We start from the raw sequence: 16,666 nt of genomic DNA on the forward strand, positions 1-16,666 counted from the left end.
AATAAACCCAGCAAGGTCGAGTGTGACTCAGAAGGCAGCAAGGCTCACCTGGCTTTTTGTAAGACAAGGTTTAGCTGCTCCTCAAGGGCAGGAGCACAGACCTGGGGGCTGGAACATCATGCTCTGCAGGGCGTTGTTGCCAGCTGACTTCACTTTAATACACAGCATCTGCTAGAGAGGGTTCACCTGAGCCAGGCACAAATCCCAAGTCCCCGGTGGACCACCCCTGAACCAGTCAGACACGACCAGGTTGCAGGCTTTCCCAGAGATCCCTTCAATCACAGCCCCCTGCCTTAATTTAACCTGGTTATTTATACCTTTTCCCGTGTGTGTTTAATTATAGCAAAACCTGGCAATACCGCTGTGCTTAACGGTCTGTTGGCATTTCCATTATGAGCCCAGACTGGAAGGGATTATATAGCCTCAGTGTTTGAACTGAGCCTCAGACTGAGACTTGGCATAGACTTGCAACCCAAATACAGAGATTTTCAATTGGTTAATGGCAGTTTTGAAAAGGGAACATTTTTCACATGCTTAGGCCCTTCCATTTGCTTAAGCTGCCTTCCTCTGTTTTAAACTCAGCAAGCAAGGAGTAGTAATTCAGCCTGTTACAGCAGTGACTCATGTTCATTGCACAGTGATGCCATAACCAGCCAAGGCAAGGCCTTCTGCCTTAAGAGGAATTACACACAGAGAGATGACTGGGGAAAGTCAGCTCTTTCACTCACCAGAGTCACACCATCTGTGCACCCGAACTGCAGCTGCCATGGCCAGCATGAATTGTCTGACCAGGTCTCAGGCTCTGCAGTGGAGACACCTAATGTCACCAAGATGTCCTGGACTTCATGAGCAGCCAGTAGCTTATAGGGCATCAGTTGTTTCATCCTCAAATAGATGAATGCACTGGTTTTGTGTTAATTGGCACTTAGAAGAGGGAATATTTTCGAATATTTTCGAATATTACAGCAGAAAATAAGTATATTAAAATTAGCAAATTCAAACCACTACAACAATCAAACAGGATAGCTTGATCAAGGACTAAAAATGCTTTTTCTTCCCATCAGCTTTATGAGGAATCAGGAGGATAATAGGCTCAGGCAGCAGTGTCCACAGCAGGGATAGTCTGGTGGGACCAATCACACTTGCTGGAAATCTGGAGTAGCTCCCATGGTGGAATGTGGTCCATCCATCTATGTCCATGTAAGGCAGAGAAAGAGCAGGCAAAAAGCTATGTCTTCTTTTAATGCACAGGAGTCTTTGATACAGAAGAACCAAGTGATTTACCAGTAGGTCAAAGAGAGCCTTCCATGGGAGCAAACCTGCACTGCACACTGATGCCTCTGCAGGGTCTCTCCTCCTTCTGAATGCATTAAGTAAGCAAGTTGATATAACAAGCAAGAGAATATCATGTTTTTGGAAGAGTTATAGGTCAAGTTGGCCAGACATCAGCAAAGAAAACTAGCTAGTGGATGAAGAGCAAAGACTATGTGTTGCAAACAGCCTTTCTCTCCAGAAAGCTTGCTTTTGACCTTGGTGGAAGGTGTTCTGTGCCTGTGTCCAGCGGAGAGATAGTCCATCCATTGCTGTCTTCAGTCTCTTGCCTGTTGGAGCCTGAGTGGAAGAAGGTGAATACCAAACCCTGTACTCAGCTGGAAGAGAAGGATCAAGGCCCAAAGCTGCTGCATTTGCAGCTCATACCTAGAGGAATGCTATGCAAGGTGCCCTGGCTGCTGCTCCCCTGGAGCTGGGGCTGCACTTCGTTCCCCATCTCGGGTACTGCAGTTGGGTGAGCTCACCCAGGCTGTGCTAGGCAGCTACACCCCCTGACCTGGGAAGGGCTGGACAGAGGAGACAGCTCTGTTCCCACCAGGGCTGTCACCATGGGAACTTTAGGGACCGAGGCCATTTACGGCTGGTTGTAAACCCTGACTCTGACAGCAAAGCCTTTCTTCGCCTTTTCCTCTGGACTTGGCCCTGACTGTCTCCGAGAAAGCAGGCTCGAATTCTACCTCCGGCTGGCTCTGCACACACATCCCCTGGCACTGAGCGCTGGCCCGCTGCGTGGGAGCTGCTCGAGCTCAGAGAAGTGTCCTGGCTGTCTCTCCCAGAGAAAGTGGAGCAGACGCCTGAGGTTGCTGAGCATCACAGGTCTGACAGCTCTGCAGATACCTGCGGATATGCAGGGGGAGAGAAATGGTGGGTTAGCAGTGCCACTGCCCCTTGGAGGAGCTCTCAGATCAATTTGTGAGGCAAACGATCTCTTCAAAAGTCTAGTTCCCCTCGGCAGATTCCCAGCTTTGAGGCTGGAAAGACTCATCTTTCTGCTTGGCCCAAACTGAAAGTGCTGTGGTGAAAAGATGGAGAAACAGCTGGCAGGATCCAGGCTGTGGAAGAGAAGTTGGGGGCAGAAGGACTTCACCAGCCAGATGCCATCTGGTCCTTCTTCTGGAGCCAAATGCTCCTATGAAAGCCACTTGGGTTGTGCAGTTCCTGAGGACTACCCCAGTTTGGATGCCTGCCCAGCCTTCCTCCAGAGAGAGAGAAGTTAAAGCACAGACCTGGTATTGGTGCTGCTCTATCTCCTGGGAGTTACAGTCCAGGTAGCTCATGACCATCTTGTCCTTTTGCAGGCTCAACACCCTAGCTGGACCACTGATCCCACTGTGTGCCACAATGCCCTGCTAACAAAATGTGGTGGCATGACCATGGTGCTGAATGGGAGTCTCCATGGCAGGGGAGTGTCTGGCAGGACAGGACTTGGGGACCAAGAGGCTGCCCTTGTTCTTCACGGTGAAGGCCTGGGGGAGGGAGGGCATTTTGCCAGACTGTCTGGCTTTCAGGAGTTCAGGTTTGTGTTAAAAAGTAAAAGCTCCCTGCAGAATACAGAACCCGCTGTTACAGCAGAATAAAAAAATCAATACTCAATACTTAATTATAATTTGGACTCGATGATCCTTGTGGGTCCCTTCTGACTCAGGACATTCTAATACAAAGAGAAAGCTCCAAGAGATACTCTCCAGCCACTCCATACAGAAAGCCTTTTAGGGAAGAGCTGCCCATAGATGCTCCCTTTCCCAATGGCTCTCGCATGCACAAATACTCTCCACCTCAGTTTTCCCCACAGCTTGAGGTCCAGTTCTGCCTATCGGGCCTGCCAGAACCTGTGACCTCATCTGCATAGGAAGACATCTCCTGGCAAAGTGACACTTGGAATAACATGGACCACTGATTTCTCCATTCTTCTGCTTCATGTGCCCTGATTTCCGTGGTGGATGAGTCACTGGCTGGCACCTTGGCTGGAAGATGGACGAGCCACCCCCATGCTGCTGACACAGCCTGAATACAGACTTTCTGCTCTTACCTAGGTATGAGACCAGGAAGAGGAGATGTGCTTCCTAAGAAAAAGTGACTGGATTTGTTCTGAGCTTCCGTGGGATTCTGGGGGAAAAATGAAAAGGCTTTGCTGCTTTATAAGGGTAAGCACTCGTTGTTGGTTTTTTTTTTTTAATGTGTGTTGCTTTTGCATTTTTTTATTTTTAAGAAAGTGGTAGGAAAATTTTCCTCCTTAAGGGAAAAACAAAGCAAAAGCAGAGACTGGTAGTGTTGACTGTTTATCCATGGAGAACAGTGGTTCCATGAAAGGCTGAAGTCTGTTTGCACTGGTTCCTAGAGCTAATGAAGTATGACTGTGAAGGGGGCTCCTAGTGCTAGTGCAAAGCAACTCTCACAAGCTTCAAATGTTTTCTTGGATCGTCTCCAAACCTTTTGCCCTCCTTTGGGCTACAGCTGAGGTTGGAGACCTCAGAGCTGCGAAGACTTCAGTGCAGCTGCTTCCAAGCAAAACCAGAGCCATCACAATGAAAATAAATAAACAAATAGTGCTATTCTGAACCTCAGACACATTGGAGTGTTTCATTTGCACCGCAGCATGCAGGATGTGTCCCTCCCTTTTTGGGAGCAGTGTCCTGATTTACAGTCTATTACTTTCTCGTGAATTCCCTCCTCTGTCTTCCAAGAGGGGAGCCTGCACACCTCTCAGCTCACGTTTAAAGGGTTGGTTTCCACTAGCAGGGCATCATGGTGCAGGACTGATTCACCCCCTACCAGCAGGAGCACTCAGTGTATTTCCACGACATGCAGCTACACCTCCATACCTCGTGTTAAAGAAACCTTTTTGCAGATGCAGTTTTGTCCTGACATCCCCAAAGTCAGCTTTTATGCTCCCTGCACACCTCTTGGCTGTCACCTCTGCCTGCAATGCTGTCCAAGACCTCTTGGTATAACTGAGTGCTTGCCTCATTTATTGCTGGTAATACTCAGCAGCTGGCTGTCCCCTCCTCCTGCCCCTCTCCTTGTTTCTTCTGATTCTTGGGATACCCCAGCTTTCTCCAGCGCTGCAGCCTTGCAGGATCCTCTGCATCATTGTGCTGTGCTCTCAGTGGCTTGCATTTCTTCATGCTGAGCCCTCATGGAGGTTTACCTTCCTTCCCCCTCCTAGATTAGGTCCAGTTTCCCTTCAGTCAAATTCCCATCCCAAATCCTCCCTCCTCCCAGCAGTTCCTGGGTTTGTCCCTTGGTCCAGTCAACCCCTTTCCCCACCTGCCTGTGGATGCATTGCTCATACTTCCTGAGCCAGGATGGGGTCTGTGAGGTGGCAGAAGCTGCCTAGTCTCAGGGGTGGACCGGACTTGTGATTTGGATTGCAGCGATCCACAGCTTTGCTTATCTGGAAATCCTGCTCAGCCCCTGGCTGGAGCGCATCCTGAAAGGGGAAAAGTTTCAGGGAATTCGGCCGGTAAGCTCTTTAAGACTGCCTTAAGGGAGCACATGTGAAACGGAATGTTTCAAAGACTTGGCTAAGTTTGGCAGCAGCAAAGGGTGCATCTGGACTAAACCAAAGGCCTTCCCTCCTTCTCCTTTTGCCAAATTTCAAGTCTGCATGCCAAAAACATGCAGCTTGAAGAGCTCTTCAAAGAAAAGGTCATCAGATTTCTCTGTAACAAAAGCAAGAGAAACCAAAGCATTTCCCCTTACAACGTTCTTGGAAGTAGATGAATCGTTTTGGCTGAAATTATATATTTTATAACTATATTTGCTTCGATAGTTCAGCTTTAGGCAGCTAACTAGCAAGATTAAGTTCAACCCAAACATTTTAGCATGGCCTAGTTAAAACCAGCTGAATAACATCGCTGGGCATGGGAAGAGTGACTGCAGGTCCACAGTGCTGAGAAGGAGCTGGCTTACCTGCAATGCCTGTCCCTTGTGTCATTGCTTTCATAGGTCTGCTGGAATGGTGATAATATTTGGTCAGGGTGAAGGAAACTAAAACTTTCCTCGTTTTTTACCTTCACTTTCTTTCTCCTCCAAGCCAGAATGACAGTGCTCCATCTTTAACCTTTGAGAGGTCTGCCCTGGTTTGGAGATGGCACTTGGAGTGGAGATATTGTGATTTCTTAGGCCCAGTAGAGCTGGTCAGCTTATATCAGTGCTTTCCAGCTACCTCAAACTTACACCCCATGGCAGCTCTGAATGGTGGTGTATCCTGCAACACATCCTGCATCAGCAGGAAGCTGTGTGAACCTTACCCCAGGGCAAGGAGGGAAGGGTTGAGCGGAGCCAGGCATCACAAACCAACGTGTGCTGGGAAGTGCAGATGTGCAAGAGGAAATGGCTGAAGATGGAGGCTCTGGGGGCAGGCAGGGCTGGACGAGGCTGTACCACCGCTTAGGGCTGTACAGTATCCTCTCCCATTTTTCTGCAGCACGATGAAATGGTGCTTTACCAGCTTTTCTTCTGGTGGGCTGCGTTGTGTCTGTGTTCTGTCAAGCCAGGGAGTCAGCATCCCAAACAGAAGTGATGCTGCCAAGGACTGGGAGGAACTTGTACTGCAAGGAGACGGGCACTGGGATGTACAGCTGGGCCATGGCAAATGGCAGAGGGCTGCACTGCAGCAGTGGAGGTGTTGCACAGGATGGTAGAAGCCTTAAGTCTTCGTTTAGCTGCTGAAATACTGTGCACTGAGAGGTGAGTGCAGATGCTGCATCAGCTCAGGGCCCTTTTCCCTCCTCTCTCTTCTGCACCACTGCTGTGCCCTGGCACAGGCCACTGCTGTCACAGCAGACAAGGAAGGCAAGAAGCTGACTCTACTGTGGTAGAGCTGCAGTGGGTGCAGGCAGGGCTGAGAAGCCCTTTGCAAAGGTGCTGTGTGTCCTCAGAGGTGCTGGTTTTGCTTTGCTGACAGTTTCCCATGAGCATTCTTTTTCCTCTCTGGGAGACTAAATAGCCTCTGAGCAAGGAGAATCTGGCAGTCATCCCAGGCCCTGCTGTGTCACTGGGGTGTTTGGGGAAGGGAGAGAATAGCCCAAGATGTGGAGAGCAGGAACTCATGGTACAGCTGCAATTTTCATAACAGCCTCCTTACTCTCCACCTCTGCCATGGGAAGGGGTCTCCACGAATCTAGGTTCTCAACGGGGAGCAAACCACACTTTCCTTTCTGCCCATCTGCTGAGTCTGTGGCATCTCTCCCCCAGTTTTCTTGCCACTGGTGATATGGATGCTTTTGACAAACAAAGAAGAAAGGAGGGACATGTCAGGGCCTGGACAAGGAAATAAATATTTAGATTTGGATCCACAGAAGATAACGTGGTGCTTTGCATCTAGCTGCCACCAAGATGTGATCAACAGCCTCCGAGTCAGGAGAGTTTGCCCATCCTTTGCTTGGGTGGCTTGTGAGTGCTCAGCACGGCTCCAGCACTGTGGCATCTCCTGCCAGCCTTGGTCATCTACTGGTATTCCTCAGCTGGAAGCTGATGGAGGCCAGGGATATGAGTCACCGGCCTCTGCTGGCCTTCTTCCACGCGCTCCATTTGGTGCTGCTTTGTGTGTGTGAGAGCGTGCTCCCCTCTCCCAGCTGTGCGTGCCTGCCTGCCAGCACGCCCCTGATCCAATCTGCAGCTGTGCTGGTTTTCTCCTTTCTTCTAGCTCTGAGAGTCTTGTTCATGGATTAGGGGGAAAGGAGGAGGAGGAAGAAGGGGAAGGAGAGAAAATGAAAAATAAATTAATAAATCAACACAGGGTTGGTTTACACATGCCTAGTAGAAGTGGGTGTTCTGCCCACGGGCAGCATGGTGTGGCATCACCCCCATTGTGCCTTCACCACCAGCAAGCAGAAGATGTTGCCTCCCTAGACCTTCCTGGAAGATGAACTGGTGTCCCTGTTGGAAGCCCCTGTGATTTCCTGGGGGACTGCTAGCTCCTATGGGCACCATGTTGATTCCCAAGGAAAACCAAGCCACTGTCTCATGACTTTGAGCCCCGTTACGCTGGGGCTGCTTCCAAGCTCTGCATGTGGTGAGGAGGTCACCCATCCTGCAGGCAGATGGACTGGACCTTCCTCAGTAAGGCACCATGAGCTCCTGGCCATGGTGTACATTCAGTAAAACACAGTGATGGGTACAGAGCTGGACAGCCCTTCCAGTGGGAGCTGGCTGGCAGCTGCAGAGCTAGGACACACTGCCTCACGACCTGCCTGCCTTCTTCATTGCAGAAGGTGCCCAAGAAGTCTCCAGCTGTGACAGATTGCAGAACCACGAGACATCCCCATGGGGAGAGTCCCACATGTCAGGAGGCGTTTGGAGGTAAGTCCTGCTCTTTGCAAAAGGTTGGGGAGGGCCTTGGGGTGGACTGTCCAGGACCCTGATTCCTGTGGTATCCTATAGACACCATAATTGCCAGAAAGTCTTGTGGTCAGGAGGGGTGAACTGAGTGACAGTTTTGAGAACTGCAGTGGCATCCTCCTCTCTCCAGTGGGGTGCTGGAGACTTGTGTATGTTGGTCTGAACCTTTTCTCTGCAAATCACAGAAGGCTCGAAGGCTTTGCTGAATGATCTGTGCCTCAGTGTGCCTCACAAAAATCTGCAATGGGTCTTGGCACTGATCACATGGGGTCTTCTGAGGATGAGCAGGACTGTGGGAAAAGTGATGGACCAGCCAAAATGGTAAGGGTTGTGCTACACAGTGTGTTGCTTCCCTGTGTTTTATGGTTGATGAATTTGAAAAAGACTCCACAGCTATTAAAATATTGTCTTCCCCTCCAGAACCTTTTTTTTTTTTTCTAGCAGATAGTTTCTAAAATGGGTCATTTGGATTTCCCATTACTTGGCCCTGTTAATCTTGTCTTTTCCCAGGAAACAGCAATGGCCTAAAGGTTGATTTGCTTTACCTGGCATGGATGCAGATCTGTGGATTACAAGGGTTCCCCACCTGTGCAAATGAGATTAGGCAAGGCCCCAGTGACATGGGTCAAACTGGGACAGAGTAGCTTCCCAGAGAGGGGATGGGAGGGCTGTAACTTCCTTAGCAGCTGTGATCCTGCAGATATGATGGGGAAGGCACTCAGGGGGTCTGGGCTGGTGTTTAGGCAGCCTGGAGCAGAACCAGGCTGACTTTACAGTTCACAGCTGAGGTGTTTGCTGCAGGCAGCAGAAGGTATTTTCCCAGCCTTTCTGGCGGTCTCTTTTCACAGCTGGAGAAAAGCTTTGCATGCGAGTCTCCCGATGTCAAGCCCACGTGCTCTGTGGGCTGTGGAGGACAGCAGCTTGGACACGAGGGCAGTGAGGCCACAGCAAACACCACTGCTTTTCACTGAGGGGCGGGGGGGATGGGCTTCTTGTGCTCTGGTCCCCAGGCTGAGCCCCTGCCCTCAACCCAACCTTGCTCATCTTGCACACCATGGACTTTCCCTGGCTTGCAAAGCTCATGTGTGATTGTAGCAGACCTCTGATCAGGGACTTTGCCTCCTGATCCAAGTGCATGAGGTAATGTGGTGCCACCCCTCAGCCCAAGGCTCTCCCTCCCCAGTGAGGCTGGCACAAGAAGTGTGCCCCACTCTGGTGCTGGGGGTGAGCAAGGAGGGGTGGCTTTTGCAGCATGTCTAACTGTGCTGTGGGACAGGTAGAGGAGCATGGACCTTGTGGCACTAGCCCGGAAACAAGTCTGTGGATAAAGAAGGGATAGCTGCTGTGTTGGCGGCGATGGCGGAAGTGTGGAAAGAGTGGCTGGAAAGAAGGGACACCCCCATCCTCTGAGGTGCTCAGTTACCCTCAGGTACTACATCTTCTGCCATCATCCCGCAAGCAGCAAGCTGGGCGTGCCTCAAATAGGGACCTTGGGCAGGAGCATCCTTCCCCCTCTCCTGCCCCAGCAGAAATGGCTGCCAGCTGGGATGAAGGATGGAGGCAGCAGCTCCCGGAGGCGCTGGGCTGGGCAGGAGGCCCGGGGAGGGGACAGGGAGCAGGCGGCTGGCAGCACCCTGGTGGGTGCAGAGGCCAGAGGGGCAGTCACGAGAAGAGAGCGGGGGGGACATTGCAGCCGTCATCCCACCCACCGCACTGTTCAGCGGGACGCAGCAGGGTTGGGAAATTCGTCCTCACCTCCCGTGGCCCCTGTTTTGGGCGGTGGGAAAATGCACACGGTACCACCCAGGGAGGGGAGGGGGGGGGTCAGAGCTGGCACCCCAGCTCGAGCAGCAAGGCTGGATGCTGGATAAGGAGCTGGTGTCCCGCAGCCCCTGGGACCCGCGGGCGGCATTCCCGAGCGGAACAGCGCTGGAGCGGGGCGGCCGCACCCCGCCTTGGGCAGCGGGGGTCCCCGGGAGCCCCGGCCCGCTGTCCTTGCAGCACCGGTACCGGCGGCACGGCCTCGCCACCTGCAGCTCGCCACGGCATCCCCGACCCGCGTGGGCGTGGGAGCGAGGGAGCGAGGGAGGCACCTTCTTCCCGCTGTGCTCCTCCGGCAGCCCCTCCTCCCCACCTGGGAAACAGGCTCCCTTCTCTTCCCGGCCGCTGTGCAGACACCCGGCTCTGCACGTAGCAAATGGAGGCGATTTCCTCCTTAGCGGCACCACATGGAAAGTATTGAGCCGTCTGTGGTTTAGGATTTTTTTTCCCCTTCTCTCCTTTTCTTCTCTTTTTTTTTTCTTTTTTCTTTTTTTCCCCCATTTTTTTTCCCTTGCCTGACATGCTCTCCGTGTGCTGTTGGTTGCGGTATTAGGTCTCCCCACTCTCCTCTGATTGCTCATGTACATCTGCTCCCGGTCACCCTGCACAGTGCTGAATGTCAGGAAGTGACTGAATCCCGCAGCGAGCACAGCTGTGGGCTGACCTGGCAGGGGTAGCCAGGGCTAAGAAGAAGGTTTTGGGGAGCCATGGCATGGCTCAGATCTCTTGTGCTGCTTCTCTTCCAGTGGGTAGTGGGGGTCCCCCGGTGTCTTGCACTCCGGTCTGGCTGGGGTTTTTGGAGTTGGTTTGTTCACAGAGGGGACACAGAGGTACTTATTCTTTTGCTTTTCCAATGGGTTATTATTTTCCAGCGACCAAGGAGGGTGAAACCATCAGAGAGACCCTGGAGAAGAGCCCTTTGCTCATCCTGCTCAGGCTTGGGGCTGGCCGTAAATACACTGTGTTTTGATTGTGTGAGATGCCCATCAGCCAGTGGGACTGGCATGTCCAAGGAAACCTTGTACTGACTGAGAGTCAGTCTCTTTAAATAACCAAAGCTTGCCATAGACTGCCCTGGCAGAGAAAACAAAATTCTGGGGACCTAGAAAGGAGAGGTGTCGTAGGCCTGGAACTGAGGGTAGTGACCAGCATCAGTGCTTGTACATACTGCATTCTGAGGATTTCTGCTGTCATCAGTGCTCCCACAGACTGTGATCCTGTGATTCTGTGACTGGCTGCAGCACCAGGGAAGGGAGAACTGAGGCAACCACAGCACCAATCATGCTGCCTGCCAGTGAAGGCAGGGAGAGGCAGCACAGGGTAGGAACTGTGCAGGACAGCATTGGTGGCAGAGCCCAAAGGCTTTTTTTGTGAGAGGGATGACTTTTCTCTTGGAAAGGGCAGCAGTTGGGCAGGTATAGAACATATATAGACACCTCTGAGCTAGCAATGCCAATAGTTAGTCACCACAAGGACATGGTCCAGGCAACATGCTGGGGGTAAATGACTCATATTGAAGTCTGTGGGACCAGAGCTTTGTTGCTCTTGGCACTCAAGCCAGCTGGATTTAATGCTAGATTGGGTTCATCCTTCAGGACTGATAGAGAGTCCTTTGCAGCATGCTATGCCATTTGCAAGGACAGCACATATGCTTTCTGGGACAAACATCCTATGAGCCCAAGAACCATCCTCCCCATCAGTACCCTGCTGTGTGTTTGGGGGAGATGCCAAAGGAGTCAAGAAATTTGCAGTAAATTCTTACAGGGAATTTTTGCACTGGGCAGCTCACCAGCTTGCTGCAGTCCCTGTGCTTGTCTCTATGCTTGTACTGCACACCATCAGGGCTGCCTGCTGTGGCTCTGCTGAGTACACAGACAGATGTCACTGGAGTCCAAGGGATGTGTGGTGGGCAGGGTGCTGTAGAACATGTTCTCAACTTGAGTACCTGGGCTGCTGTTATATTTTATTAGCCAGGGTGTCAAGGAGCTCCCCCACTTCTGTTCATCTGAGCTGGGCAGTTGGAGCAAATCCCTTCCCCTAGGAGATGCTGCTGGTTCCTCTTGCAGAAGCCCCTGGTACATGAGGGCCAGAGAAGTGTTTCGGGAGAGGAGGTGGTGGCCCTTTTCTCCACTTACCTGGCTGGTATTTGTCCTCTTCACCATTTCCTTCCTCTAAGTAAGAGGTGACCTGACTCGTGTTTGAATCCCTTTCCTGCTGCTGCTCCAAGAGCTCATTGCATACAGGAACTGCTGTGTCTGTGCAGAGCTTGCACCATGACATCCCTTGAAGCACACTCCCTGTCCTTCCCAAGCTTCCTTCTCTGAGCTGGTCACAAACTTTCTCTCTTCCTTGGATTATTTTACATCCTGACCTGGTCTTTTGTCTCTCCAAATTTTAACACTGCCCAAGTTGTCCTTAAGATCCGAGCGCTCTTCTTCTGCAAGCTGCAGTCCCAGTGTGGCCAGTACTTGCAGAAGTTTGTAGGACATGCAGAGCATGAGGGCTTTCAGAAAGCTGTGGGGCTCTTTAGACACTGGGGACATAGTACATTCTCCTTGTTCTGGTACTGACCGGTGAACATAGGGTGCTCTCTGCTGAACAAGCTTACAAGCTTGTCTGCATCTTCCTTACAATCCAAAGGGATTTTGCTCTTGAAGGATATGGGGAATCTTTGCGCAGTGGTACAGAGTTTTCTTTGTTGCCAGCTCCTCAGAAACATCCCTGGCCAGATCAGCTTTAGAGTGGCTGATGCAAACGACACCGATAGACTCAGCTCTTGGTGGCCAATGGTGGAGGAGGAGACTGTGGGGTGACAGGAGATGCAGCCCATCAGGAGCCAAGGGAGGGCCCAGGGGATGGGGATGCCTGCGGGAGGAATCCTGCAGTGCAGTAGGACTGAGTTCTCTCACTCCTCAGCATCTCCACTTTTGGAGGAGCACAGTCCTGTTAGTTCAGGCAGCCAGTTGTCAGGGATGGGAGTTCTCAGGATGAGTGAGCTCAGGGATGTACTGAAGTGGGACTAAAGGCTTTGTAAGGAAAAACCTTCCCTCAGTGTGGCCCTGACAGTCAGAGCAAAGCATTTTTTTTTCCCTGCATCCCTGTGCCTTAGGATGCAGCTGCTGCCATTCCCAATTCGTGTTTGAGGTCTCTCCTTGCTTTACTCTTCATCTGAGAAGGGCTGATCCGGGTTCTCTGTCCCCCACATCAGCTGCCAAGACTCCACCATCACCCAGCCCTCCATGAATACCATCCCTCTTCTGGGAGCTCTGCAGCACTGCCCCAGCACCGCAGCACCCCCAGTTCTGCTCGGCCCCATTACCAGTGACTTGCATCCCACATGGTCACCTGCGAGCAGCTGAAAGGCACAAGTGGACTGCTGCCACCCTCCTGCCTGGCTTGCCCCACAGCTCTGCCCTGCCTGCCAGGCTCAGGAGGGAGCAGCCAGGGTGTGGAGATGCGAGCTTGCTGCCTAGGATTCCTTAGGCAAGCCTTAGCCAGAGCCCTGCTCCTGTACGTGCAGGCTGGCACTGAGATGGGAAGTGAGCCTTGCTGAGAGGCAGAGATTAGTGAGAGGTGGTGATAAATGAGCCTGGGTAATTAATTCACACTCCTGATACATGTTTGCTCTCCCAAATGTGTGTGTTGGCATGATCCTGGGCAGGGCTTGGCCTGGCATCCAGCAGACATCCCCCTTTATCTCGGTTACTACATGAAACCTGTTAATTGTATCTGTCTCAAGCCCTGAACTCGGGATGAAGATTTCACATCAAACAGCAGCACTCATAAAGTGGATCTGAGCAGGGCACTTGAGCTCAACTCTGAGGCCGTAAGGAGGAATAAGAGATCTTCCAGACTGATTTCATCCCAGGCTCTTTGCAAACATCCTCCTCGCCCAGCTGGGGCAGGCACGGTCTGCAGAAGGTTGTCAAACTCAGCATTTAGAGATCATCCCTGCTCTGATGATCTCTGCTAAAGGATGTCCAAGCCATGCCTGCAGCAGTTGGGAAAAAGTGGCCACCTGAAGCTTGGAAACATATTACATCTGCAGAGGTTTGAAATTGGGAGCAAATAATTTCTGTAAAATCCTTATCTGGAAATCAGGCAGTGAGGCTCATCCTAAAATTCATATGCTGCCAAAGCTCAGTGTGTAGCATGGACACTGTGTAGTATTACATAGGATGTTGCTCTTGTGGGAGCTGGCTGCCCTGCTCCAGGAGTGTCCCAAGGCTTCCTGCCTGTCCTGCACATGCACTGCAGACAGCCCAATAATTTCCATTCCACAGCCCAATCTCTTCTTCCTCTGAAACAATTACTTAAAAGTTTCTTTGCAGCCATCCAGGCGTCCCACCCTCTTGCTGGCTTCCATTTCCATAGCTCTCTCCAGCTTGTCTCCAGAGGACTTTGCCACTAGCCTCCCTTCAGAGGAGCTTCATAGCTGGGGCCCAGAGTGGGGATATATGGAGAGACCAGGCGAGTTTTTTCTTACCTTATAGACCAAACTTATACCTTCAGATAAAAATGAAAGAAGCCCCTAAAAGGAACATGGGAGAAAATTTGGGCAGTGCCTTGTTCCCAGTGGAAAACAGGTCTATTCTTAGAAAGGGCAACATCCTAGAGACTGTCTTGGGTCTTCAAAGCAACAAGCCAGGTCAGCAAGCACATCTTTGCTTCTCTTTTGGAGTGATCATCTCATGGTGGCATAGGTAATAATAAAAGGCTTTTTTTTCTCTTCGGTATCCTGGGGGCCATACCTTGTGTCTGGAGTGCAGGAGCTGATTTTTGATCCTTGTGCAAGCAGAGCCCCTGGAGTGCTGCTGGGTCCTGCTGAGACACAAAACTGAAAAAGATGGTTCCTTCCAAGGACATCCTTCTCCCAGAGCAGACAGCCAAGCAACAATCCTAGCACCAGCCAGCAGGGATATGGGGAAGACCAGGAAATTCAGTGAGGCCGGTTCACAGCTGGGATAAAGCAAGTGGCTGATCTCTATGCTCCTCAGCACCACAGTGGAAAAAGAGATCTGGAGAAGATGTGTGGGAAGCTTCTCCCGGACACAAGCAGGTGAGAAGTGAAGGAGCATGCAGGTGCTTGTTGGGAAAGCAGGCCAGCAGGCAGAATTGATCCCTGGTAGGGCTGGCAGAGTGGAGGCAGGACCTATTCCCTTCCAAGACCTTAAGAAAGTGGGAAGGAACCATGCAGTTGTTGGAAGTGGAGGTGCTATGTGTGGTGAGTGGGAAGGGAGACTGGTGTCCAGCAAAGCTATAACCACTCGCTATCATGAGATGTTCCACAGGACATCTATCTCTGCCCTACAAACTCATAAATCACCTTTCAGCTTGAATCACTGCAGCAGCACAACAATATTCTGCACAGCTTTGTCTCTTCCCTACCTAAACGTGGGCTGCTCCCTTCCCCCAGCTGCCCTTCTCACACTCACTGAAGGCAAACCCAGCCCTTTAATTCCAATCACAATTTCTGGAAATGATTAGTGGGCTGTCATCACTCAGCCCCACCGGATATTGGGCACGGGACATTTCCGTGCCCTGTAACTGATGGTGTGCAGGACTGCCTGGCTCTGTGGGCAGGGGAGAAGTGAGTGAGAGCTGAGTGTAGTGTTTCCCTCCACCTACCTTGCTCACGGCTCAGCTGGGAAAACTGCTGGACCAAGAACAGGGCAAAGAATAAATTCATTCATGGCTAAAGGTAAGGGGACAAGGCAGAAAGGTTCCCCAAAGACTTGGGCCTCTCTTGTCTAGGAAAAGAAATGAAAAACAGCGTGGCTGGAACAGGGGGGCAATGCTGGGGCAGCCCCTTCACTGATGCGCAGAACTGCACTTTGTGAAACTGCTGTTGCATCCCTCAAGGGGCCTGGGAACTCAGTGGCCCACTCATCCAGGGTGCCCAGAGGCAGCTGCCAGCTCCAGCCTGATGGAGAGGATGCTGATCAGCATCACACCCGCAGCCCCTCGTCAGCCTTTGTTCCCTGCTCTGCCTGCCCCTTTCCCAGAGCGCTCTCTGGATCCTGGGAGCTGCCCGTTTGCCAGCTGCCTAGTGAGAGCTGCTATCTGCCCCGTGTGAATGTCTTGCATCCATCCAGCAGGCTCCCAGCCTCGCACTGAAATGTCTCATTGTGCAGCTGGCTGGACTACGTGAGCCTGGCTACGTGGAGCTTTGAAGTTAACTCTTCCTTTTGAGTCAACAGAGCTGTGTGGTGTAATTGTAAAATTTCCCTTCATTGGCTAACCTCCTGATGTTAACAAAAGCTCCCTGCTATGTAAACAGGCCAGATGCTGCAGGGTGCTGTCTGCAGGCTCACGTACACTCCTTGTGCCACAGGAGGTGCTGGTCTTGCACCTGCAGGCTCCCTTAGCCAGGCAGAGAGGTTGGAGCCACGTTCCCCACAGATGGGGCAGAGTCACTGGTTCCCTCATCCTCTTGTCAGTGACCTCAGACGTGTCTCCCTTCCTTCAGATTACTTGGCCCTGCAGAAATCCTGGCTGAAGTGGTTTAAAATGTGGTAGTAATTATCTTAAGGGTGAGGTTCCAGATGACTTGGGAATAAAGGCAGAAGGATAGTACCTGTTTTTAAAGGAGTAAAGGACATGGAGTCACAGGACTTCAGAACTTTTAGGCTGCCTTCAGTAACAGCAAGGGCCCTGGAACAGATATTTTATTTGTAAGGCTCAGAATCATAGAATGTTAAGGGGTTCAAATGGCTTAAGGATCATTTAGTTCCAGCACCTCCTGCCATGGGCAGGGACACCTCCCACTAGATCATGTTGCTCAAGGCCTTACCCAACCTGGCTTTGAACACTGCCACGGCTGGGGCATCCACAGCCTCCCTGGGCAACTTGTTCCAGTGTCTCACCACCCTCACAGTAAAGAATTTCTTCCTAATATCTCACCTAAATTCCCTCTCTTTCAGTTTCAGTAGCTTTTACTTATTTTACTTATTATTTTTACTTTTCTTTCAGTAGCTATTACTTATTGTCCTATCATGACAGTTCCTGATGAAGAGTCCCTGTAAGCCCCCTTCAGATATTGGAAGGCTCCTCCTATAGAGTCTCCATGCAGCCTTCTCTTCACCAAGCTGAACAGCCCCAAGTTCCTCTGCCTGTCTTCGTTGGGAAGGTGTTCTGATCCTGTTACCAACTTTAGGGCCCGCATCTG

The 16,666-nt window shown here is 51.4% G+C and overlaps 1 protein-coding gene across 7 annotated transcripts in view; it reads left to right on the forward strand.

Moving 5' to 3' along the window:
* Positions 1–16,666, forward strand: part of LOC148224267 (uncharacterized) — a 48,054-nt gene that overhangs the window by 8,305 nt on the left and 23,083 nt on the right. For 5 of the 7 annotated variants that reach the window (XR_015802260.1, XR_015802263.1, XR_015802259.1 and 2 more), the window contains exons 2-3: positions 3,366–3,476; positions 7,548–7,638. Coding sequence is in view for 1 of the 7 variants with exons in the window: in XM_088161314.1 (XP_088017440.1) it covers positions 3,387–3,476; positions 7,548–7,638; positions 7,863–7,998 (317 nt within the window). In the remaining 6 variants the exon portion in view is untranslated. Of the gene's footprint in view, positions 1–3,365; positions 3,477–7,547; positions 7,639–7,862; positions 7,999–14,296; positions 14,553–16,666 lie in introns of those variants that run through there. The other 2 variants (XR_015802262.1, XM_088161314.1) reach the window with 2 other exon arrangements.

The sequence above is a fragment of the Sturnus vulgaris genome, chromosome 3 (genome assembly GCF_052056855.1).
Source record: "Sturnus vulgaris isolate bStuVul1 chromosome 3, bStuVul1.hap1, whole genome shotgun sequence".
In the NCBI taxonomy this organism is placed as follows: Eukaryota; Metazoa; Chordata; class Aves; order Passeriformes; family Sturnidae; genus Sturnus; species Sturnus vulgaris.